Below are 24966 nucleotides of genomic sequence, written 5' to 3'. Positions count from 1 at the left end.
AAATGTTCCACTGTTCAGGGACAAAAGGGGGACTCACCATGTGTGAGCGCCATCACGTCCCTGATCTTCCTGCAGTGGCCCAGCAGAACCGTCAGCTCTTCTATTCGCCTGTCCTGTTACCAGCAAGACACGTTTTGGGTTTTTTGTCCTCAGTGAAAGTGTTGCAGTGGCGATCCTCAAGTGTTCTGACCTTTTCCTCATTGGAAGCCAACAGAGACTCCATCCCCTCTTTCAACCTCTGGTATTCCTGGTCTGAACAAATAAACAGGACGTTAAAATGTTATTTTCGCGTTCACACTCGCCTCGTGACCGCTGAATTTTCTGGCATGTGATGGAATGTTTAGCGACAGACGCGACAGCCATGCTAATATGGACGAACAAGCAGAGCAAACCGACAGTGACAGCACCACCACGTGCGACGAACCTGCAGCTCGCACGACGACGCGGCGGCTGCTGGCGGACACAGCAGCCGTTTTCCTCTGCGTTTAATTTGTATAATCCCAGAGGAGGGTTTTACAAGACAAATCAGGCAAACACGCAGAGATACGAGCCCGACATTATTTCATATCCTTTCAAATCTGACAGTGAAGGTCACGCATAAAGGCCGCTTGCTTGCGTTCTGCCAGGTAACCGTGAAACTCATACCGATGTCGCCTCACTCAGGTTAGCTTCATGACCATTTAAAATAAAACGCGGTGTTCTGAGCTCATCTTTGACCCGTAGCTGTGGACACGGGTTCTTTATTGATCGCCGCCTGGTGGCCAAATGAGGTAAAAGGCATAAATCCCAACTTCTCATCAATCAAGAGAAATCTGCCAGAATTAAATAAAAGTGGGATCAATTTGCTACTGTGGCAAACCTGAATGTCTGTGATACATGAGCTTCTAATATACATTTTTATAATGTAAAAATACTAATGTTAAATGACGTGTGAACAACTTAGAACAAAGAATTCACCATAAATACACGTGTAGTGATTTACACACACTGTTAATCAATTAAGCTAAGGTTGTGCTAGTTGGAGTTCTGATGCAAAGCTCTCCACCACGACAATTAATAGCCAAAAAAGAAAAGGTGATTAACGTTTGACGCTTTCAAATATCGAATCATCTGCTAGGCCTAATTTCGCAGCGAGGCTACAAGCAGCGCAATAACAACTCTCCCTTGCCAGAACATTTGAAAGGATATTGTGAATATTTAGGACAGCCGACACAAACTGGATCTCAACTGTGGTCCAAATCTCAATGCAAACGCTCCGGTTTGGTTTCCACTGCAAACCAAACTGCAAACTGAACACACAAACAGTTAGACATCACGATTCAAAGAAAACCACAATGTCAACTGTCGGCACAGAGAGTCCGATTGGAGATTAGTTCCACAGCAGAAGCACACCATGCCTTACATCTGGTAATTAGCTGCTGGACATACACTTCCTCTACAGGAGAGGGAAGCAGAGAGTCAAAATAAGCCGAGCGTATAGAAGGGGAGAGAAAGACACTTTGATTAGATGTTACTGTATCAGCATTGGCGCTCTTGGATGTGACATGACCGGTGAGGCAGCGGGGATAAGGCGTGTACCTCTCTCTGTGTTGTCGTTGGCTGGGCCACATCTGGCCAACAGCTGGGACCGCAGGCACTCTATCTCGGCGTCTTTGGAGGCCAGGATCTGCTGCAGCTCTGAGATCTCTGCCTGTGGAAGAAGGCAGAGGGCATTTGTGAAGCAGCTTCAGGAACTTGACTGGCAACATTCTCTTCACAACGGGATTGTTGTCGTGATGACTGGATGATGGGATGCCTCGAAATTCAGTATCTGGGGACATTCAGTATTGGTATTGAGGGATGTAAATAACTCCATTTGTGTACGGCTGTATACTTTCCACCAGAGTCAACGGCAGCCGGCTCTAACAGGTGATTAGAGCTCCTAACATACAGATTTACACTTTAACGGACGGCATCCTGTCGGAAACGTAGACTCCAACATCACATCTCCAGGGATGAGCAATGACTGAGCACCTCTGATGAAAAGCCCAGTGAAATCCAGACTGTGTGTGCGTGTGTGTGTTTGGGGTGCTGGAACATCATTAGCTCCCAACTCCATCCTTCAATGAACACATCTTCTCTCCCAGAGTGTAAAATAAACACCCCTTCAAAACCAATAATCACCATAACAATAATTCCTGTTCAAAGGAAACAGGCTAACAAGAACTTAACACTTCAGCACCAACCTGCAGCTGTAAGCTCATGTAATTATGTACAAATGTGTGTTATTTGACACCAGAGAGGGAGCAGACATGCAAAGAGAATGCCAGAGAACACAACTGGAATCATATGGAATCCTTCACAAAGCTGCTGCATGGCTTTTTTACTGGGAGAAACTAAATTTCAATAACATTTGGAGCTTGTTTTTTTTTTTTTTTTTCGCAAAATTTGACCCTTTCACCACTTATAATATATAAATATAAAGTCAGCAAATAGTGATCAAACAGGCTGGGTCAGGAGATTGAATATTACAGATTTTACCTTCAAAAACACCAAAGTTACTGCAGTTTAAATACATACCACAACATGGAGGTTAGAGAAAAGTGATTTTCAGAAAAGCAGACTGGTAGTAAAGACTGGGCCAAATCAGAGGAGAGTAGGAAAAAGAGGCTACGAGCGACGCGACGCCGGACGAGGAGAAAGAAAGGGCACCTGTGCGCTGCGCCAGCGCTCCTCCCAGTGCTGCTTCTCCAGCTGTGTGTGCTCCACAGTCAGCTTGAGGCTGGACAGCTGGGTCATGAGCGACTGGTAACACACATGGAGAGAATAAGAGATGGAGAGCTACAGACAGACAAGGGGGCGGTTAAAGATGGGGCAAATGTTTAGAAGACAAAGGCAGAGGGGGGTTAATAGAGAGGAGAGGAGGAGACGGAGGGAGAGGAGGGAGGAAGCACTGTGAGCACACAGAAAGCAACAGCAGATCCAGCACCTGAAAGTGTACCAATGTAAAGGAGTTAGTAGACAATGGTTCATTTTTAATCACCTTCTGACCCCCCACCTGCCCGACAGTGGCGTTGCCTCCGGGTTTAACCATCTATCTTATGACTCTTTGTTTATTAATGGACCAGCCTATATGAAGAAGTTGTTGGGATGTGGTTTCCTGCTTTACTTCAAAGGTGTTTTTTTCTTTATAAGCCCATTTAATAAAATTCCAATTTGATTTGATTTATCTAAAAAGACCAGCCTGGCTAAAACTTCCACATATCAGCGTATGTAAAATTCAAGACTCTAGTTTATTAAGTGTAGTCAGACCAGCAACGTCTGTCTAAAAGTTTTTCATTTTTAGTGCTGCAAACAAATGGCAATAAAACAAGTAACCATGGCTAAATTTGAAAAAAGAAAAAAAATTCACGTGGATATTTGAGAAAATAAGGCGGCACCAACTTTTAAAAGTGTATTTTTGCTGAGTTCCATGTCCTCTGGTGTAAAGACTGTACTCATACTGTAACAGTCCATTACTCTGTGAGCTGTGATAATGATGTGATAATGTGATGACAACAAGCCTTTGGCTGGATTTATTTATATTTTCTGTGTGCAAGAGTCTGATGCGTCGATTCAAAGCAAGAAAAGTGGGTTTGAAAGTGAGGGGGTGACGTTGTCAGCGGTGTAGACGCTGCAGGTTGTGGCTGAGCTACGACCGACACCTTACCTTCGTGCCTCGTAGTTTCCGCTCATACTGGCCCTTCTCTCCCTCCAGCTCCTCAACTTTCTGCTTCAGCTGCTTCACTTCTTGAAGCAAATCCTGCAGAAAAAGGCCAAACGCAGACTTTTACTCCACCGGTTCTTCCAGCACTTCCTGCTGCAGCGTCTACTGGCATGCATCGGTTATTCTATCAAGAGAGGCCAACATGAGGGTATTCACACATGTGTTGACAACCAGTGCAGTTAAGAAGATCCCCCAGAGCTGGACAGGAACAGGTGTTAATACAGCAAACGTTACCATCCTGAGAACAGATACCACAGCATGCAGTTATCAACGACCACCAAAGGGAAGAATCGGAGGGCCCGGTTGGGCCCGGTTGGGGCCCGCGTCTATCCCCGGACAACGTTACACATTGTTACTGTCACCTGACCCGTCCACCTGGTCAGCGCTGGAGGAAAGTAGCTTTGTTAGTAGAGGGAGAGAACCGCTACCATGCAGGTACACCACATCAAACCAAACCAAGAGAACGAGCCCTGGGTCAGAACACGCTCACTTAACTGAACTAAACACTACATATTTCAGCACATATGCGCTCGTCAGTCCCTGCAGGAATGTGAGAGGGCACATAGAATTCACTTGAGAGCAGGATCACTCGTGACCACTTTTCAAAAATTGTTGAAACGGATTTATTTTGGGTTTTTGGCTGCGGTGACGCAGCTGAGACGGAGACGTAGCATTGGGCAGAACAAGACTCAAACAAGGCTCTTAATGGTACCTTGGATCTAAATAGTTGGTTAAAATTTGTTCTACCTCGTCCTGCATAGAAAGGCTTCAAATATCTGAAACGTCAAATTTCATAGAGACTTTTTAAAGAAGTTTTACAGCACAAAAGTGTCCTGGAGAGACTGCGTCGTGCACGTAAAGGTGAACAGTTAAAGAAGCTGTCCTTTCGAATATCGTACTTAGGCATCCTCAGTAATCCATCAAAGGAATGCAAGTATTTGAAAACATCAAAGCAAAGCGCCCCAGAAAGGGTTAGTTTGATTCTGTGGGAGGGTCCAAATACCGGCGGCTGGAGTGTGGGCTTGTTAAAAGGGAAGAGGAGAAGAAGAGGGAAAATGACGGGGAAGGAGGGGAAGATGAGTTCATCCATCAAGTCTCCCTACATGTACAGTCTTTCCTCCATAATCGCTCCTGGAATCGGAGCCGGGCAGGCTTGCATCTGAGCCAGCCGACCCATGCGGTCTCACTCTGGGCTCCCCCTGCTGAGCCTCCCTCTCCTCCAAGGCCCGTTTCTCCTGGATACGGGTGCTGATCTCCTCCTGAAACCTGCACATCTGCTCCTGCAGTTCACTGATGAGATTTACCACGCACTGCGAGGCCAACGAGCGGCGGAGACCAAAGGTAAGACAGCAGGTAGAGGTCAGCGGGTGAGACGGGAAGAGAAAGAAGAGGGCACGGGGTGAGTTCTGGGAAGATGATAGGAAGAAGCACTCTTATCTGCCAATCAAGTCACTGTGTCAGCTTTTACGGAGACCTTTGCAGACCGTAATGACGACACGGCCGCGCTGGAGGCTGAAACCCTCGGTGTCCGATGGCTCCACAATGGAGGCGTCAATATCTGCGTCAGCAGGGATCCTAAACCCGCTAATGCGACGCTACTCAGCCAAAGCAGCGACCGTCTTGTTGGTGGAGTGTTGCGTTCTCTCTGACTTCAAGGCCTCCCGGGACAGAAAACCATATTTCCACAACACCTCCTGTCAGCATTCATCCCTCCATCTGTCTGTTTGCGTCTCATCCCGTTTCCCTTACTTTCATGCTTTTCCTGCCGTCAGCCATCCGTCCCTCTGTCCTTCTTGTTGTCCTGCTCTGCTTCCTGTGATGTTTATCGCACGCTAGCTATGTGTGCATAACACTGGGCTCAACATGTCACTAATGCTGCATCCTGTTTACTAAAAGCACAGCCCTTGGTGCTAAAGACACACACAAACACACACACAGTTACAGCACAAGAGCAGCTTCAGTTTTTGTGGTGCCAGCAGGGACAAGCTGCTGAGTATCACAATGGACAAAGTCCACACAAAGAAAGCAGTGAGGACAAGTAGGGACTGCTCATCTAGTTTGGCCATGCATCCTTCTCTCTCTCTCTCTCTCTCTCTCTCTCTCTGTGTGTCTCTCTCTCTCAGCAGCTGTTTGAAGGTCCTCACAAGAACTGTGAATAACATAGAGAATTTATGTTTGATGCTAATGATTAGGTTTGTTTTTGTTCCAGGGTTCTCGCAGTCCGACCACACCTAAAATAAAAATGATAATATGCACTATGTTTGCAAGTATTCCATAGAATTCTGTAGAACTGAGTCAAGATCAGCCATCTTTGGGTTTAAAAGACATTCACAACCCCAGAGGGAGGATTTTTAATTACACGTAAGCCAGGAAATGCTACATGAAGTACTGTAAAAGTACCACAATGGGACTGGATCTGTGTGTGAGAAAGCAGTTATTTTGGCTGGGATGTGGTTGATCACACTGACCAAAGCAGCGGGGGGTGGGGGGGGGGGGGGGGGGGGGGGGGGGGGGTGTCAGGGTTTACACAGGAGAAATATGCTCGCGGTTTCTTTTCAAACAATTATGTTTGGAGTACAATGGTTTTTAAAAAAAAAAAAAATGCTTTGCTTCAACTACAATGGAAAAGCATGCGCACCCTTTGCTCTATCTTCTGTTTACAGAAATGACTTTTCCAGAATTTTACAAACAAATGCCCTCAAGAAGACCCCTGCGGATGGAATCCAACAATTTCAATAAAAAGTGCACAAATATTGAAATGACGCTTTCCTGGTGACACATGGGGGAGGGGCACATAGGGATGAGATGCAAACATCTGCGCCGCCGCCCCCACTGACCTGGAGTTATGGCGCAGGGTTCATGCAGGCGAGAAATGTGGTTTTTGCAACTATTGATGTGCCGAAAATTTGAACCTTTGGCTGGTTCTGTCTTTCAGAGCCCATCAGAAGCAGCGCTAGCCTCATGCTAACATTGAGTCTAGCTAAATAATCATCACGGTGGGTTAAACAGACCACTGTGAGCCGCTCTGTGATGCTTCATCCTTTTGGCCTTGTTAAAACAACCAAGTTTTGGTTTTCCAGCCACAACATTTTGGCTCTTTTAGCTAAAACAACCATGTTTTGGTTTTCCAGCCACATCATTTTAGCTCTTTTACTGCGAAGGAAAACTGGGAACCAAGGAACCATTTTACAACACTTTTCAGTACAATGTCTACAGTTTATAAGATGCTGCTGGATTGCAGTGGTTCTTCAAATTTAAATAAATAAATAATTAAATAGCTCATTGATGGAGGATCCAGGCAGGCGTCCCGCTGGACTGATGGACAAAGGTGACTGTAAAGACGCTGAAATCAGCAGCAGGACTGTATAAACACAGGCACGTGTAACTGGAGACATTTATGCAACAAAAATGCACCTTCCTGCCTATGGGGAATCCATACCTCTGCCTTTTTTTGATCCGTATCCACAGGCTCTGTTGGCTGGGAGTTGCTGTGCGTCTCCTCCATGCTGACCAACTTGAGCTTGAGGTAAGACACTTCGTCTATCAGATCCAGCTTCTGAGTCTCCAGAGAGGTCCGACTCATCAGCTCCTGGGGAAAACACAAGCTGTAAGTTGAGGAAACTCCGGTGAGCAACAGGTTGAAATCACACCTACAGCAAATGTGGATCAATGCCGAGCGGACGGAGCATGACGGTCCACTCCCAACAAGCTTTTTCCCACAGCAAGAGAGCAGACAAGGCTGGAGGCCCAGACCCCACAAAGCTAAATATATACACGCTCACTTGTGTACACGGGCCAGTTCAGGGAGCTATTAATAAATCTGAGCTTCTTTGGTACGGTCAAATAGTTGAGAGGCTCAGAAAGCAAATGATGGCTAGTGTCCACGGAGAAGTTTTGCTCTCCGAATTACACAGAATCCACATCTGTGTGGGATTTGATCACATCACAGGCCTCCAAATCCCTGATTTCTGTTTACCCCACCCCTTCCCCAATCCTTTCAAAAGATTCGCCTTTTGACACATTTCATAAAAAGGAATTTATGAGTAATTGCAAAGCTAAATTAATCCAAACATTTCTCTAATTTACTTTAGGTGGTTTTTGGGAGCTTCATTTAATGAATGAATGAAGAAACTTTAAGCTACTTTGGTTGTGAGAGTGGAGTTGGTTTTATGTCCAATAGACTAAAACATACTGCTGTTTAAATTGAGGTTTAATCTCCCTTCATGTTGAGGAAATACAAGCTACAAGAACGTCCTCAATAAGGATCCAGGTCCTGTCATTTTGGATTGTACGCTTATAAGGTTATAAACTACAAACTACAAAGCATTTTATCGAGAAAACCAAAAAGAAAAAGCAACAAACAATAACAAAATACCTTTTAAAGGGCCTCACAAGTACTCATGTCTTCGTATGGACTCACTGGCATCATACTTTCTCCTGCTTCTAACCCTAAAACCACGTCTTAACCCCCAAACACTCATTCTGGCCCTCCATACATTCCATGTACAACAGTGCCCACACATACACACGCATGCACGCACGCACGCACCCACGCACGCACAGCTTAGTTATGACAGCTGAGTGCCAGTTTGAAACCTTACACCAGTGTCACTTACAGCAGGATAAGCTGGAGTCTTTAGAAGTAATTAATCACAAGTCTTTGCTCATAGCACAGAGCTCAGCTGCCTGAAACTCCCTTTCTGCCACTTATGGGGGGCAACATGTGACAAATTGTCTCTTTGGCACTTGGATCTCTTTTAAACTCCACTGTGAAGCATCTGAAAGCAAGGCTGATTAACCAAATATTACTCAATATTCTGCACCGGATGAAACCAACTGTTCTGGAGAAGCAGCAGACGCCTGTTTTTATTCCTATTCCCTATTGGAGCGACTGATCTGGAGCACGCTACATGCTAAAAGGCAACAGCCCGCCACCGTGCTCCGCGCTCAACCAGCAAACATCTCCTATCACATCAGCTATTTGACCAGACAGCCATTAACTGGACACAAATGCTGGAACAAAAGCTGCACACAAGCACAAACAAATCCAATAAGACCACCAGACCTACAATAAATTCTCATATAGACAATCAGGAACAGCAGCATTTGGACAACACAAGTCTGTAAAAAAAAAAAATCCTATTCTTTTTGTCCTTTATCCACATATTTTACAAATAATGGATGATTTAAACGTGGTATAGTGTCCCTGTACGCTACTTATTAGACCACAGAGGAATATCAGATATAATGGAGAGGACTGAGGACACTAAACAGGGGGGGTTTATTCCCCCGAAGCCCCCGGTGCTTGTGTGACATCCAGCCTTGCAGAATATTGAGAATAGCCACAAAAACAGATCAAATGTGTGGCCCTGGGCAGCAAAGTTGCTGCAGAATCTGGTAGTCACATCCAAACCTGGGTCACCTTCAAGCTGGGCTTTAGATAACTGAGCAATAATGCTGACCTTTGACCTCTGCATTTGCGTTATAGTTTAGGAATTAGTGTTTCACAGGATGTCAAATAGCCTGTTCTCAACAGAACGCTGTGGCACAATTTATTTATTCCTTTACACACACACACACACACACACACACACACACACACAAACACACTGTGTTGAATGACATTAGAAGAAGAAAATGCATTAAGTAGTGCATTTGCTGTCAAAGGCAACCCAATGGACAACACAAATGCAAGAATAAATTAAACAACATACAGTTATTTAATAACATAGACAGAAATATGAAAGTGAGAAGAGGTGACGGGAGACTAGGCTGGAGCCTGGTGGGGTCATTTTTAATGTGGTGAGGCAGGAACGCCATTTTTTGGGGTACAATAACTCATCAACTTGTCTGAGCTGTCGTTGCGTTGATCCAGGGGAAGATAAGGAGATCAGAGCAGAGTTGGAACAGAGCCACTATGTGCTCTTATAAACAGAAGAATTTTAGCGTCAATTCTTGGGCGGCCAGTGCAGGGCCCTAAGATTTGGGGCGACATTTATTGGACCTGGCCAGGATACAGCAGCAGTGTCCTGGATGAGTTGTAGATGTTGATACGATATGGTGGAAGTTAAGGCCAGTCTCAATGGTAGCACCAAGATTTGTATTTGATTTAAATAAAACTGTCAGGAGTTTCACGGTTTTAAGCTGCACAACGGCAGCGATTAAAAGCCACACGGTGGGTTCCAGAGAGCAGGACAAAAGTACCTCACACAGCCACATAATTCAGACAATCAAGGAGAAACATGTCAAGTTGTGCAATCTGAGCGGTTCTCAGCCCTGGTATGATGAGCAGATATCACGATTGTGCCTGATGTCACTCTGCATCTGCTAGCTTAAGCATCGGTAAGCTAACTGATGTCCTTCTTCTAAATTTGGACAAACCTGAGGTCATTGTTGGTCCTAAACTCCTCAGGAATAGATGAGCTAGTCACATTTCTCCTCTGTAGTTTGCTTGATTGGAATCTTTGGAAACTCTGACCTGAAACCACATTTCTTCTCCAGTGAACACTCGCCTCTCGTCACTGGCTGCATCATATCTGGAGAAGCACACAGCCTCATACTGTCCTCTCAGAATGCTGCTTTACTTGTGGTTAACTGCATCTTAAGGAGGAGACTAGGTAGTAGAGCTTTCAGCCATCAGCCCCCTGCTGGGAAGCCTCCAGGGACGGGAGGAAAACTTTCTTTTAGAAAGGTCATAGTCAGTAAATCTATACCTACGGTCATTAATGCAGACATTCATAGCTAGAGAAGGGTCGTCTATTATTTAGCATTATCTTAGTTATGCTGCTAGTTCTGCCCTGCTTCAGAATCATGGTCCGGGGGACAGGTCTCTTTCTCCTTCCGTCTCCCCATTTCCAGCCATCAGCAGGAGGGACCCCCCCTCCATGTGGGCCTGGTCCTGTTCAAGGTTTCTTCCTGTTTGAAGTTATGTTCTCCTGCCACTGCTGCTTGTTTTTAATGTAACAGACTCTATATGGTAAATAAAGTTGAATTGAATAGGCTTCACGACCTCTCTGTAGGACTACAAACTGATGGTTTCAGAGGTCCAGGCTGGTAACCGGGCCAGGTCAACGAGCCTCACCGGTTCAGCGGGTTTAAATGCAAGAGAAGAATATGTGCGGCTCACATTAACAACCTGGCTGTGCAGAGCATCGTGCAGGCCGCACCAGAAGAATGTGGAAAGAGCAAAGATCACCACAAGCCACAAAGAAGGCAGAAAAGAGTGGGCATCACATGGAGATTGTTTCCCCGTGGGTGCGCTTGTGTGTCACCTGTTGCAGCATCTCCTCGGTGGAGGCCAGTTTCTGCCGATGTTCCTCCAGAGAACTTTCCAGGTCTTTGATCTTCTCTCCCTGTGCTTCTACTTGGTCGGTCAGGATGCTCACCTGAAGGGAGACATAGGGTTGACCTCAGCAGAGGGAGAGCATGAAACTATGGTGCAAAAGGAAATATAAAACATTCATGTCCTGCTAAATGTGTGTGTTTACATCCAAGAGTTTCATATCCGAATTTATTGAAGAATTTTTGTGCATCTCTGGTTTGTGCAATCAAGTTTTGGGACAAAATATGGGTATTAATCAATAAAGTACCAGCATTTATAAATGCACAGTGCTGGAATTAAATAAATCTATTTTAGACGTAATCTTTTCTACAAACTTACCCACACTCATACACACCAGCATACCACTTCTCCACAACACACAACTACTCAGCAGGCTTTTACTCTGGAATGCAACACACATTCTCAATAACCTCTCAACAACCCTTGACAACTCATTCCCAGCATCATACCTTTATCCCACTGGAAAAAGTCTCCTGCAATGTCTCTACATGTCCCAAAATCCAGATTATTAAAGAAGTGAGACAAAATGTGTGAGTCGTCTGTAAAAGACTGAGCAGATAACTCATCTAACACTGTGGCTGATGAATGAAAACGCATGTGAACGAGTTACATGTGCGCGTTTGGCACATGAAATGAATGCCTGACAAAATGTCCTCTAAAATAAGGGTGTAGAAAACACACAAAGCTCCCCCACAAAGACTCACCTCCCATATGTGACTTATGAATGAAAATGTCCTGCCGAGCGCGTCCGCAGGGAAGAAGCTAGCAAGCAGGAAATATGCTAACTAACTGAAGCAGGACAAAAGTGAGAGGACGGCAGGTGAAACCTAGGAGAACCTATCCTGTGAACATTCGGTTAAACCTCCTGATGGGAAAAAATTCAGCCACTGGGAGGATCAGCCAATCACAGAGAGCCTTACATGAGGAATGTGGAAGAAGTAGGTGTGTGTGTGTGTGTGAGATAGGACTTTGATGAACTTTAGTTTCCTTCAGCGGGTGGTGAAGCATCTCGATAAAGAGCTGTCTTCAGCACCATAGACGCGTACAAGACACAGCGCGTGCCCGCCGATCAGCGCTTTTGGAATGGTGATTTCCGCCATGAGGAATGTGCGGGAGCGCCGCGAGGACCACGAGTGCGTGACGGAGCTGTGAGTCAAAACGCAGCGAGAGCCGAATCACTGGAGATGTATAATCATCCGTTCCGTTCCAGGACGAGAGGCGCAGCAACAGTTGCCAGGAAACACATGCTCAGACACTCCACAAGTGTCCAGGCATGTTTGTTGTGGAAATAACAGGATCCAACTAAAGCACAAAGATTACGGGCTTGAACCTGAGCCATTTATCCAGACTGGCAGCGAAACCCTCCAGGCATTCCCTGACATGGATCCAGCTAATTGAATTAGAAATGCCAAAAATTTGGAGGGAATTTATAGAACTTTTCTCTGTGAACTGTTGCTTGATGCTTTAAACAGTTGTCGCACACATGGGAAATGATGTGCAGATGAAAAGGTTCGGACCTGCAGGACCAGAGACTCTTTATCCCCTTCTAGGCGGAGCAGGCGGTCTTGGTAGCTTTCATTGTTGGTTGGAGAACACAGGTTGACCTGGTTGAAGGAGCACAAGAAGAGAAATCAGAAACCCTCAGAAGTGCATGTTTGTGTGTAGAAGTTACAGACTTCACAGACAAGTGTTTGGCTAATATTTGTCGCCGTTTCTGACTCGTTTTCCTATGAAAAACAAGGAAAGCCGCAGAAAGTGTGAGACGAGCAAGGATGAAGTCCTGACAGTTGCTGTTTTCACTGTGAAAACATGCATCTCAAATTGGACTTCTCTTAAAAGTTCTATGGATGCGTTAACCGGATTCACATTTGTTGAGGCGCGCTGCTGCTCCCGCTTTTACCAAAATATTGCTGAACGTTGGCAAAAAAAAGGGAGGATCAGTTTCAGAAAACCACCTGATAGCTAAAAATGTGTTCTGATAACCGGCTGAAGATGATTATCGTTACGTTTCACTGCGTCTTTTCATTTAGTTTCTCCTCCCTGAGGTCCACGCAGAGCTCCGGCATGGAAACAAGAGTTCTTTCAAAGGTTCCTTAGTGAAGCTGTCAATAGGATGATTTAATGATCCGGCATGAGCCTGAATCATGCTGGGCTGGACTGGTCCGAGCTGAGCTGGTGACTAACTTCTGCATGAACAGATGACGGATTATTCTCTGTGCACATGTTGGAAGATCATGAGGCCTATTGGATTCATATTTAACCCGGTATAGCACCTTACGAGAAGTTCTGGTTTCACGGGAACACAACAGGCTGGGGCAAAGAAACCGCAACGTTAGAATATTTTTGCAACTCGGGAAGCGAGAGAATGAAAATGAGGCAGAAACGTTGAGGAAATTATGGAGTCAGCTCAGTTTCCCTTTGCCCCCAGATTATCCCATCTTTATAGGCGCTGCTGACTCCTCAGCTAGCTGCCATTACCAGGAAAACAACGTTATTCATCCGCGGAGCCTGGGTGGGATTACAGGCTGGATTCTGCTCCTCTTAACTCCACAGACGAGTAAAAAGTGCTTGCTCCCACATCATCTTCCTTCCGTTCCAGCTAATCGGATACTTTGTGGATTCAACAGTAATGCTGCCATGCTAACATGGCTAACATAGTCAGCGAGAGAGTGTAAAAGTAACATCAGGCTCGTTCATTTTAGCACACCAATAGATCCGATATTTAAATGCATCATATTATCAGGATTGGCTACCAATGTCTACTCATTGAAGACATAAAAAAGAGTTTTAGTGGGAAGGCATTATTCATTATCCAGGGGTGCACTGCAGAGGTGCCTTTGAGCAAGGTACTGAAATGCTCGTAGCACCTGTGGAGGACAGCTGACTCGCTCTGAGACCTTTATGAAGCTGCATGTGCTCAAAGTATGTTGTGTGTGTCCCCTCTGGGGATGAATAAAGTATATTTCTATACTGAAAACACCACGTTGAGCATCTGCGACCGTGAAATGAGACATAAACTCACCATCTGAAGCAACTTTCACAAGTGTTGGAGGAATGTCAGCCTCAAAAGATTGATTCAGTAAACAAGAGGGAGGATAAGAGCGGGTTGTTACATATGGTACAACGTATGCGAAGTTAGAAAATATCCAGTAGATTATATCGTACATAACTACCAGAAATAACTGGACTAAAGCTGAAATTGAACTGACCACGATCATGTCGGTTTAAGTAGCTGGCGTAAATCTAAATAGAAGGAAATCCTCTGGATCCAGCTCGCAGCCGTTTAAAGTGTAGCTGAAACCCTGATAAACAGTCTGATGGCCCGAAAAGGAGGATAAAGTAAACACTGAATTGCCTCTGTGAGCACGGTGGATGTCTTCTTGCTTTCATGACAATGACCCAGTCCCCCCCACCCCCCCAAGGAAAAATGTAAACATCTGGATTTTTTTTTTTTTGTTCACTGCAACTCTAATTGTTACTATGGGAGACTGACTATAAACAGCACAGGCTTTAGCAAAACTTATTCTGAAAACCTTATTCTGTTAAGGCATCTTTCGGGTAAACTCTATGTGACCACCTGACCTGAAAATCAGCCTAAAATCAGCTAAAATCTGCAAAAATCAGCCTAAAATCTGCTAAAATCAGCCTGTAATACTTGACAATAAATAGCTGAGACCATATTAAAGCTCGTAATGAAGTCAGCACAGGAAGAGGTGAAATCATAAAACAGGAAAAAGTAACAGCTCAGACCGGGCGGAACTCCTGATGCATGACAACATCTGTGACATCAGACTTTCAACAAATGTCATAAATGACATTTTGCAACTCTTAAAATAAAGACTACCCCCCAAAAAAATCCAAACTAATAAAATAGTGTTTAATAGCATGCGAACAGGACATTCAAATGAGATTACAGTCCAGAATCTTGTCAGAACCAAATAAAGAACAGTTTAAATAAACTTATAATTACCACAATAATCAACAAGTGGAAAAAAACTCCCAAAACATGGTCATTAAAGTCAACCGTGAAAGCGAGAATGCAGAAGGAATGATCATTGAAGGAAAGATCAGGTTATAAGTTGTCAGGAAGTTGCCTAAAGATGGACAACAACACCGACAAGCAGCCATTTCTGACCCAAATGGTCCAGTAATGGAACCCTAACGGACAACTGTCCCCATACAGAAACAAGACTGAAAACAGGTCCAGAGACGGTTTAACTCCTGCTCAATCTGAGAAAAGAGTGAAGGAATATTGTGGGGAGGGGGCCCATGGAAAGGTCAGCACATTTCTGCTATAATTCCACCCAGATATTTTCTACTATAACTCAACAATAGATTGTTCTGTCTGTCGGTTCCACTCGCTGAGTGGGGGGAAAGAATTCCAAATGTGAAACTCCCGCCCAGGTTTTATGGCTAGATGGAGCATTTCCTGCTTTCTGTTGTCATCTTTCTTTGATTTTGCTGCTCCGTTCAGTCAGTCAGCTCTTGCTACCAACAATTCTATCAGTTTTCCACCTGATTTGTCCCACAACACATTTATCACAGCGATGGCAACATTAATCTAGATACTCCACAAGAAATACCGCTGTTGTCATTTGAATACTTTAATTCGAGTGTCCTGGCGTCTGTCCCATGGGATGGATGCATTTGGACCGTTTTCATCACGTGATTCGACTGACAGCTGGCCGAGGAGTTCCTTCTCTCCTAAATAAACAGAAACCGGCCTGAATGTGCTGCTAGGAGGACAGTTTTGGGTCATTTTTTCCAATGGCAGGAAACGCGTGTTTATACATTCCTCATTATGGGCTGACTTGATTTGGTCGTCGGCTCTTCAAGCCACTGGATTGTCTTGAATCCACTTTAAAAGACGGCCAATTAACTGCTGTACACTAGTCGGAATTCTTTCATTCAGTGTTAAGAACGACCCGATGCTTTTATTTTATTTATCGCCATGAAAGCTACATTTATTGTGGATATTTGCACTTCTTAGAGCATAAAGGTGTGCAGGACTGATTATTTAGAGCGGCTGTAAAGTTCAATATTTGCCTAAAAGGTAGGGCAGACTACGACAAAGGGAAAGGACGGCCATTATGGACCTTTTCCCACCAAAAGCATCACCTTGGACAGAAAGGGAGGAAGACGGAGATTTCTAGACGGAGTTTTAAAGCATCTGCGTGACTCCGAGGCCACACAAACACTTGGTTAAGTTCAGCCAACTCAGATGCTCCTTTGTGAAGCAAAATCAGCTGATAGGTAAAATCTTATAACACCGATCTTGTGATGCACTCTTCCAAACACACACTCACACACACACACACACACACACAAGCATGCAGTGTAAGAAGTTAAGATTGCAGCCCAGCTCTTGAGCCGGAGAAAATTACAATTAAATTAAACGAAAATAAGACAACAAGAATGAGCTTGAGCTGGAACAACAAGCAGCAGACGGTTGATTTGTTTCCTCTGCTACGAAGACAAACATGCACTTCCTTCTAACGGGAAGAACGCGACGCCACCGATCCACGCTCACCTTTTTGAGCCAAGAAAAGTGTCTGTAGATGTCAATGGAAGCGTCCATGCTCCCGGCCCATCACAGCCCGCACTGGACGGAGGAGGCTGCAGCAGCATGTGAGAGCTGTCACGGAAGTGGGTGTGAGTGAGACTCTGTGTGTGTGTGTGTGTGCGTGTGTGTGTATGAGACTATGATGTTCACAGCTGTGAAGGAGGAGGAGGAGGAGGAGGAGGAGAGGGGGTGTTTTACGATCTCTGCTGGGACGCCCCCCCCCCTCCTCCTATTTTGTTACCACCTCTCTCTTTTTCTACTACTCATTTAACCTTCTAATGCTTCCACACTTTCCACTGTCGTGGCATCATCATTTCATTTTTTTAACTAACCTCTTATTTATCACTTCTTTTAGCCATTTTCCACTTCTCACTCTCTTTTCCTCTTTCTCGCTGGCGTCTGAAAGCCGAATGGTGGAGCCCAGAAAAGGGGAGTGGTGGGAGGTTTCAGCAACTTCTCCTCTGTCTGGCTACGTTTCAGCTCAGTTTTTTTTACTTGAAATGTCTCTCTTTGGAAATTTAAGCACTTGATCCGCACAAAAACACAATTTTATCATGTCAAAACAAGTCAGAGACAAATACGAGTGTGGACGCAAATCGGGAAACAGGACTAAAGGTAGAAATTAAATTTGCTTTTCAGAGTTCTTAGTCTCAAGTGGGTCAAATATGAAATAAGTTTCATTCAGAACTTTTTGGAAGATCAATAGTCACAAATAAAGTTTACAAATAAAGTAAAAAAAGCGGGCAACGAAGACAGAAAGGGGACGAGAGCTTTGTGTCGTGAAGCAGCTGCCTCAGTCAGGCACACGAACAAAGCAGTAACAGGCTGTGATGTCAGTACAAACACAAGCCCTGCCAGATAACCCCCCCCAACACACACCCACACACACTCTCTCTCCCTCCTCAGAAAACTCCTAAACATTGAAGTGAAATGCCCTCTCTTCTCTCTCTAGTCTTTACCTCGGACATTCATTTTCTTTGTTGCTTCTTTTCTTCATGTTTGTAGCCGGTAGCTCAGGATTTTCTCGTCCAGTATGCAGAAGCGTGCTGTCACCAAAGGGGGAAGGGGGGTCGTTTATCTGAATGGCAGGGCCATGTAAACACACACGTACATACACAAACGTGCACGCACAGCTGTTTCACAACGCAACACAGCCCTTAGATAGAAAGGCAGCATTTCAAGCAGCGTGTGAGATCTCGCGCTGTGTTGGGTAGAAAATACACACGATGCATATGGCAGCGGTATCAGCGGACTGCCATATATGAACAGTCTAGTCTAGTAGGGATCTGGATGGTCCATCGAAGACCGAGGACCAGAGACTGGGCGTGGGTCTGCCATTTATGACGCCAGCTGGAACCAGATCAGTTCCTGTTGGAACGCACCAGTTCTCAGGTCTGCTTAGTATTACGTGTAGAACCTAAGTGGAACCACATGGCCCCAGTATGAGAAGAAAATGTAGGTGTACTGTATTATTTCTAAAAAAAACCATAAAAACCCTCCCGGACCGTCAGAAAATGACAGAGAGCGAGTGCGATGCAAACAACCCACAGCTGAGTGAGACCTGCTGGTCTGACGGGGGAAAAGTGCAGCTCATCAATAATCAGCCAAATCCTCGTGGATTGGAGGTTATCAAAGGCAAAAACAGCCACATTGCAAATGTGAAATTGACAGTGATGGAATGGTTATTAGCAGGAAGTTGATAACATTAGCAAAAACTGGATGTACTGTGGAAATTTCATAAAATTGATTGTCTGTGGCACAAAAGAGTGAGGAGTAAGCTCGTTAAATCAAGACACACAATTTAGACCCAGTTTCAGCGTGTTAGTTGGTGCCAGTGTGGGCTTATTCGCCCCAAAATTTTAAACATTTTTGTTTGGGTCACACTGGTCCAGTCAGGTGTGGCTACCTTCCGTCTGAGCCCGCAGTTTTGAACTCTATAAAGCTCTTCAAGGACTGAAGTCGAGCCGGGTTTCCTGCCCTACCTGGCAGAAAACGCTTCCGCCAAGGTGGGCGGGATCCCAGGTGAAAGAGACGTCTGCCTGGGATGATTGAAAATGGAGAGTTTTCTGTTGGAGAGAAACCACGTTTTTTCTTTGGCCCGTGAGGATTTGGGCACCGCTGCTGTGGAGTGACGGGCACCAAAAAGTGAAGTAGATTTCTAGAACTGTCACTCCTAAAAAGTGTTGCATGTCCTCTCTGTTACTTGCCCAACGTGACAACACTTCTCTTCCCTTCTCCGTGTAGCTGCTGCCTCTTGGATCCAACCTCAGAAACACACAATGTAGACCAACTTGTGCAAGTGTGTTGAGGAAATGGAGCCTCGGACGTCTTCTAATTTCATAATAGGAGGACCCGGGTCGTCTTGTTTGGGCCCCAGTGATGCTGCCAGTGTTCACGCCGACACAGGTTTCTTTAAATAAATATTTGAAATCGATGGTTTTAAGCTTGATGCTGCCTTTTAATATTATAGCGATTAGCGTTTTTGCTTTTACTTTTTACCTACGATACATTCAAAGTTATTACAACTTCCTGCCAATAACACACTCGTGATGCTTCCTGTGTTTACGCATGTTGCCCCCCCCCCCCCCCCCAGGCTGGAATGACGCCCACGGGGTGCAGAATAATTGCAGAGAATGAGCACCTTTGATCCCGTCCCTTCTACTGAGCAGAAAGGAGGAAGAAGAAGGGCCAAAGAGACATGTGACCAGGGTTATATTGAGCAGCAAGTATTTCATCTGTCCTGATTTAAGGATTTGCTGCAGCATCACGGTCCCCCATTTTGTTGCAGCTTTGTGTAAGAACCAATAACCTAATGGTTACTCCAGCTAAACTCCAGGGATTAAAGTACCGGTAAGTTCCAGAAGGACATCTGTCCCAGCAGAACCAATCTGGGCTTTCTTTGGAGAGGTGTCAGTTGCAGGGACAGGGAGACCGGTCAGGATTAAGGGACACCTAATCACAATGTGCTAGACAAGAACCTGAGCACTTAGGAACACAGAATGGGCCGAAGGTGGTTCTCCTCCTGATGAGACAATGACCCCAAGCACAAAGGTGAGACGACACAGGAGTGTCCTTCAGCCGGCCTTCCAGAGCCCTGACATCTCTATAAACAGGAAAATGGCTGTCCACCAACTGGCCCAATCTGACAACAACCTGAGAGGATCTGCTGAGAAGAATGCCAGAACATCCCCAAATCCAGGTGACCAAAGCTTGTGACATCATGTCCAAGAAGAGTGTAACTGCTGCCAAAGGTGCTTCAGCTTGGCTCTGAGGACAGGCTCAAATCCGCTGACCTCATGAGGAGACAAGATGTGACAGTTCTTAACTCATTTAAGCCTCTCTCAAAGTAATTTATATGGTCTTTTATAGACTTTTAGAGCTCCTCTTCAGCTTTATTAGGCGGTGGAAAATCAAACATCTCAGCAAACTCTGAGTCCCACCTGAAGGTTACCTATAAATAAACTTAAATATAATGTTGAAATTAAGGATTTATCAATATGTATTAGGTACATTAGCTTATTAATGCTATTAATTTTTGTGATGTAATTATGCATTTCAATGTGTTGAATATTTGAACTGTAATCAACACTTTTTTAAGCCACAGTGTTGATTTTGTGTTATTGTTAGCAACGTGTTGATATTTTCCAATAAAATGTTCCCACCCGAACAAAACATTAACTTAGCCTGAGATTCATGAACCCAAAATGAATGCCAAAAAAGAAAGAAGGAAGGTACGGAGGAGCGGTGCTGCATGCAACATGTGAGACATCTGCTGTTCAGAAGCTGCTAAACTGGAAAATAACGAGCTGTTTCCTTTCTCAGCGGCTGCGTGCAGAAAACAGCAACATCTGCAGGACAACGCTCGGCAGCAGCCGCCGCCGCCGCGCTGCTGCCTGCTGAGGAAGTTCAGCAGAGTCACACCATCCTAAAGGAAGCAAACCTGCTAAACAGCAAGGAAAACACAAGCCTGTCAACTTCTTACGACGTGTCTGAGCAGTCTGAACATACCTCATCAGTCCTGAACGGTCACTTGAGCTCCACAACGGCGAAAAAAAAAAACAGAGAGAAGGAAAGGAGAAGGAGGGAGGAAGAGAGTGAAACTAGTGGGGGCTGCAGGACACAGAGAGAATGTGAACTAGCAAGCTCGGCGCAGGAAGCCGATAGAAGTCCTTTTCTAATGGTGTCTCTGAGGAACACTTGATGGAACCCGTCCCAGACCGTCCCCCTTCGGTGTAGAACCACCAACAAATGTGGGATCAGTGGCACAAAGGCTGCAGTTCGTATCCGATGTGACTAAAAGTAACCTAAAAGGAATCTTGTTTGCTTCTTTACAGGACAAAATCCATATATATTACCAAATATGGAAATAAAATTACAAAAAGCATCCACCAAATTATATACCTATTATATATTATAAAATGGGATTAGAGCCTATTTCAGCCTCATTCTGTGACAAAGCAAAGCTAAATTCTCTCTGTCGGACCTTTTAGCAGCCCTTCATCGCCCCCCTCCAGTGTAAAAACATGACAGGTTTGCTTTCATAATGAGTACAATCATGAGGAAATCCATTTTAAACACATTTATTGAGCACAGCATCAACTGGGATCGACCCGTAGATCAGCCTTCTATTTATTATAGTCACTAAATCTTCAGCAAAGTTTTTTGCTAATTAAATTGCTTTAGTAATTGCAAACACCTAAAAATGTGTTTTTACTTGAAAAACCATGAACCACAAGCTTTGCTCCAGTTATTGAGATCCCGTTGTACAGCCTTCTGCAAATCAATCCCAATTTTTGATCACAGATCCTTTGAAATCTTTTTCTGTGAGCCACGCTTCTATTCTTGTGAACTCAAAGCTCAGAAAGTAGCTTTAGCCACACCTCCAGCCACCTTTCTTAACATGACACCTGCGAACACCTCACCCCTATTAGCTTCACCAACGAGGGTTTATTCACTTGTCCCACTAACTGTGTGAAGGTTTCATGATGGTTCTCTACAAAAACCAAAAGATCAGAAGCTTTGTGCATTATTTTAGACACTTTTTCCAATACCCTTGACTTAGATGACAATCGGCTCCCATTTCAGGACCAATGAATGCAGAAATCTACCTTCCAAAGCCTGATTTTCATACCACTCTGTCCTCTCAATCTGAAACAGATGGTTCTTTGGATAACGTGTTGCACATTTGACTACAGTCAAAATTCATAACCTCACCATGAATGCACTTATATAACTTGTGGCACACTAGGCAAAACAGACGCCCACATACACACCCACACACACCCCCCCCCACACACACACAATCAGTATGATCGCCCAGTGCAATTTCTAGCCCAGCTGTGCATTCTCAAAGGACAGTGTGAATATTCAGGCATGTGTAAATTTAAAGATAGTTCAGTTTTTTTTACGTTCTGCAGTCCTGCTCACCAGAGAAATTCCTTTTGCACGTCAATCATGCGAAGAGCATCACTGTTTAATTTGTCTGATAACCTATTTGGAGCTTGAGCGCTCAAATGTATTTTTTCCCCCATTAATTTGGTAAATTAACAATATGTGCCACCCATTTATATTTTAAAAACACAAAGCGTTTGCAGTCGCATTTACATACAAGGACAGCTGAAACTGGGCACGTAAAACCAAATACTCAGCCGCTGATTGCGAAACTGCTGCATTTACATATATGACTGGCGGCGCCACTCGAGCGGTCACAACAAGCTTTGCATGAAGGACACAATTCCTCCTATTTAAAGGGAATATCGAGTTGGTGGAAACCGCTCATGCGGAAATGACCTCACAGAGTTTTGATGTAATTCTTTCTGACTGCTGCTGAAATCCCCACACACAAATGGCGACAACAGGAAATGGATAAATGGCAGCAACTCCAGTAGATTTGACGACAGGTTGGTGAACAGAGCAGAATTCAAACATTAATGCTCACCTCTCTGTTCTGCAGCCAGTTGATGAGTGCCTGCGTGGTCTCTGAAGGCAGCTGAGCTCTGAGGCTCTCTCTCTCCTCCTGGTTGGGCTGAAGCTCCAAGGCAAGTTTCAGGTCTTCAGCTAACTGAACAACTTGCAGGGGAGCCGCGCCGACAGGGGAACCCACGTGATACATGCTGTTGGAATACTCCACTGCAGCCGCCTTGGAGCCTGGGGTGCAGCAGAGTGACAGAAGAAACAATCAGCAGATGGTCTGCAAGGAGACCCCAGAAAAAGCATTTAAATAAGATACAATATCTTTCTTTGCAGGATGCCAGCAACAGTTTTGGAGGCTGCCATCTTCTGCTCGGAGTGTCACCAGACTCGGTGCCTCTCAATCTGACCAACAAGGCACAGAGCAGATCAGCCAGAGGTTCACCCATAAGAACCCAAGTGTCACAGATGTTTCCACTGCTGGAGAAACTTCTTTAACAGGCCTAACAGAGTCCCCGCTCCAGGATGAGCACTTAGATGAGGCCTGAATAACTCCTGGGTAGGGCTTAAGGTTTACTCAGTGAGCCCATTGGCTCAACCTAGAGCACCGTGTGATGCGGAACCCAGCAGACAAGGAGCATCAGCCCAGAGGAACCTGCTTCTCCTCTTCTTCGTAGCATCCACCGCCATGTACACAAACACACAAACCAGAAACAACGCGACACAACCCAACAAGCGCTGTTTAATTACCGTCTATTACCAGACTGATGTGTACACAGATTCAGTTTGCATGTTCTCCTCCTTTGTCGTTGTGTTCTTTACTATTATTTTTGCTTTTGGCGGCTCGCTCAGGTGGCGTCACATTCAAAACTGACGCACGATTACGGGGCAACCGAAACCCGTGACGTCGCCAAGAGGTCCTACCCCCACAGTGGAGACACGACCGCCGAGGTGCACGCGTGAGTGGAATGGCCCCCAGTATTTACCAGAACTCCAGCAGTGGAAATGCACCAAACTTTCCTAAACCAGATAAGGTTATCTGGTTTTATGTTTGATCATAACTCACGTGTCCATATAGAAAAAAAATCTGTGATCAGGTGACAATGATATGAGTGTGACTGGAAGTGATCTTCCAAAAGGTGGTATCACCTGTGCACAAAAGGTTCCAACGGTTTCTTCATGCCCAGAAAGAGGAGAGGAACAAAGAGCCCCCGAAGGGTGCAGAGGTCAGAACGACTGAAATGAACACGGCTCATTCACAGATCACAAGCAAACGTGGCAGATCAGAACTTTGGGGTTAAATAAATGTAAACTTTACAGCATATGTTGGTGAAAAAAGACAATAACTATGAGTCAAAACCTTCAGTTCCTGGGAACCTTTTTATCTCCATTCCTAATCGTCCTGATGGAGCCTACAGGGGGTGCACTGAAATAAGGACTCTAGCGACATTCTTCAAAGGTGAATGGATTTTTTATAGTGTGTGTGTGGCTGACAGTAAGTCTCACCGTGACCAATTAGAGTCCTTGAATATGACTACTCGGTCAATTTCAGCTTGATGAATGAACAGATTTACAGCCAGTTGCTTTATTGAGGCCACACAGGTTAAAGATACGTTTCCTTTATGAGCTTTAAGTCTACAAATAAAATGATCTACAAAGGCGGCACATGACTTGATACATTCAGGATTGTTTTATTTGATCCAAGCAGCTTTATTATTATGACTTTCTGCAAATACAACGTGAAACCAACAATGAGAGAGGGAGCGTAATCGCATCTAATCAGCAGTGAATATAAAAATTAGCAATTAAAAATCAACCAAAATGCAAATACTAGCAAAGGAAAACATTACATCATACCCGGTGCAGCTCGTGTAACCCGTCTTCAGCTGGAAGAACTTCAAATCCGTTCTATTCAGCTTTATTTATACAGCATCTCTTACAACCAAGATGCCTCCTGGCACTTTAAATAACCCCCAGGCCTGATCCCTAAACCTCCGTTCCTTCTCAACACACAAGTCTTGTTGCATATTTTGCTGTGCTTACAGATTGTTACCCCACATCATCTCAATAGGAATAAGATTTGGAATTTTAAGGCCATTCCAGGCTTCCCCATGCCAGCCAGCCCTTGTTTGTTTGTTTGTTTGTTTAATATGGATATCACACCTACACTGAGACTGTTCCAGTGGACGTACCAGATGCTTTAGCACAGCTGCTAATTTTTGAACACCACTGGCACCATTAGACAACAGGAATAATAATAATAATAATAATAATAATAATAATAATAATAAGTCTGGATTTACACACGTGGACACTGCTGTTCTGTTTTTAGCTCTTTTGAGCCCCTCTGTTTAAAGCATGTGCATCAGTCTCCAGTTTTAAGTTATTTTGGCTGTACATTTTGCT

The 24966-nt window shown here is 44.7% G+C and overlaps 1 protein-coding gene across 10 annotated transcripts in view; it reads right to left on the bottom strand.

The window, feature by feature from the left end:
- ppfibp2b (PPFIA binding protein 2b) overlaps positions 1-24966 on the bottom strand; it is a 44595-nt gene that overhangs the window by 7333 nt on the left and 12296 nt on the right. For 5 of the 10 annotated variants that reach the window (XM_029841666.1, XM_029841669.1, XM_029841671.1 and 2 more), the window contains exons 3-12: positions 22589-22797; positions 12605-12691; positions 11017-11130; positions 7185-7334; positions 4849-5055; positions 3689-3781; positions 1579-1690; positions 1403-1435; positions 191-252; positions 38-113 (exon numbers count right to left, since the gene is read on the bottom strand). In XM_029841666.1, coding sequence (XP_029697526.1) covers positions 38-113; positions 191-252; positions 1403-1435; positions 1579-1690; positions 3689-3781; positions 4849-5055; positions 7185-7334; positions 11017-11130; positions 12605-12691; positions 22589-22797 — 1143 coding nt within the window. Of the gene's footprint in view, positions 1-37; positions 114-190; positions 253-1402; positions 1436-1578; positions 1691-3688; positions 3782-4848; positions 5056-7184; positions 7335-11016; positions 11131-12604; positions 12692-16617; positions 16770-20658; positions 20933-22588; positions 22798-24966 lie in introns of those variants that run through there. The other 5 variants (XM_029841676.1, XM_029841675.1, XM_029841668.1 and 2 more) reach the window with 5 other exon arrangements.

This window comes from Takifugu rubripes, chromosome 9, assembly GCF_901000725.2.
Source record: "Takifugu rubripes chromosome 9, fTakRub1.2, whole genome shotgun sequence".
NCBI classification, from domain to species: Eukaryota; Metazoa; Chordata; class Actinopteri; order Tetraodontiformes; family Tetraodontidae; genus Takifugu; species Takifugu rubripes.
Note: the sequence above shows the minus strand (reverse complement) of the source record. Positions and strands in the feature narration are given on the sequence as shown.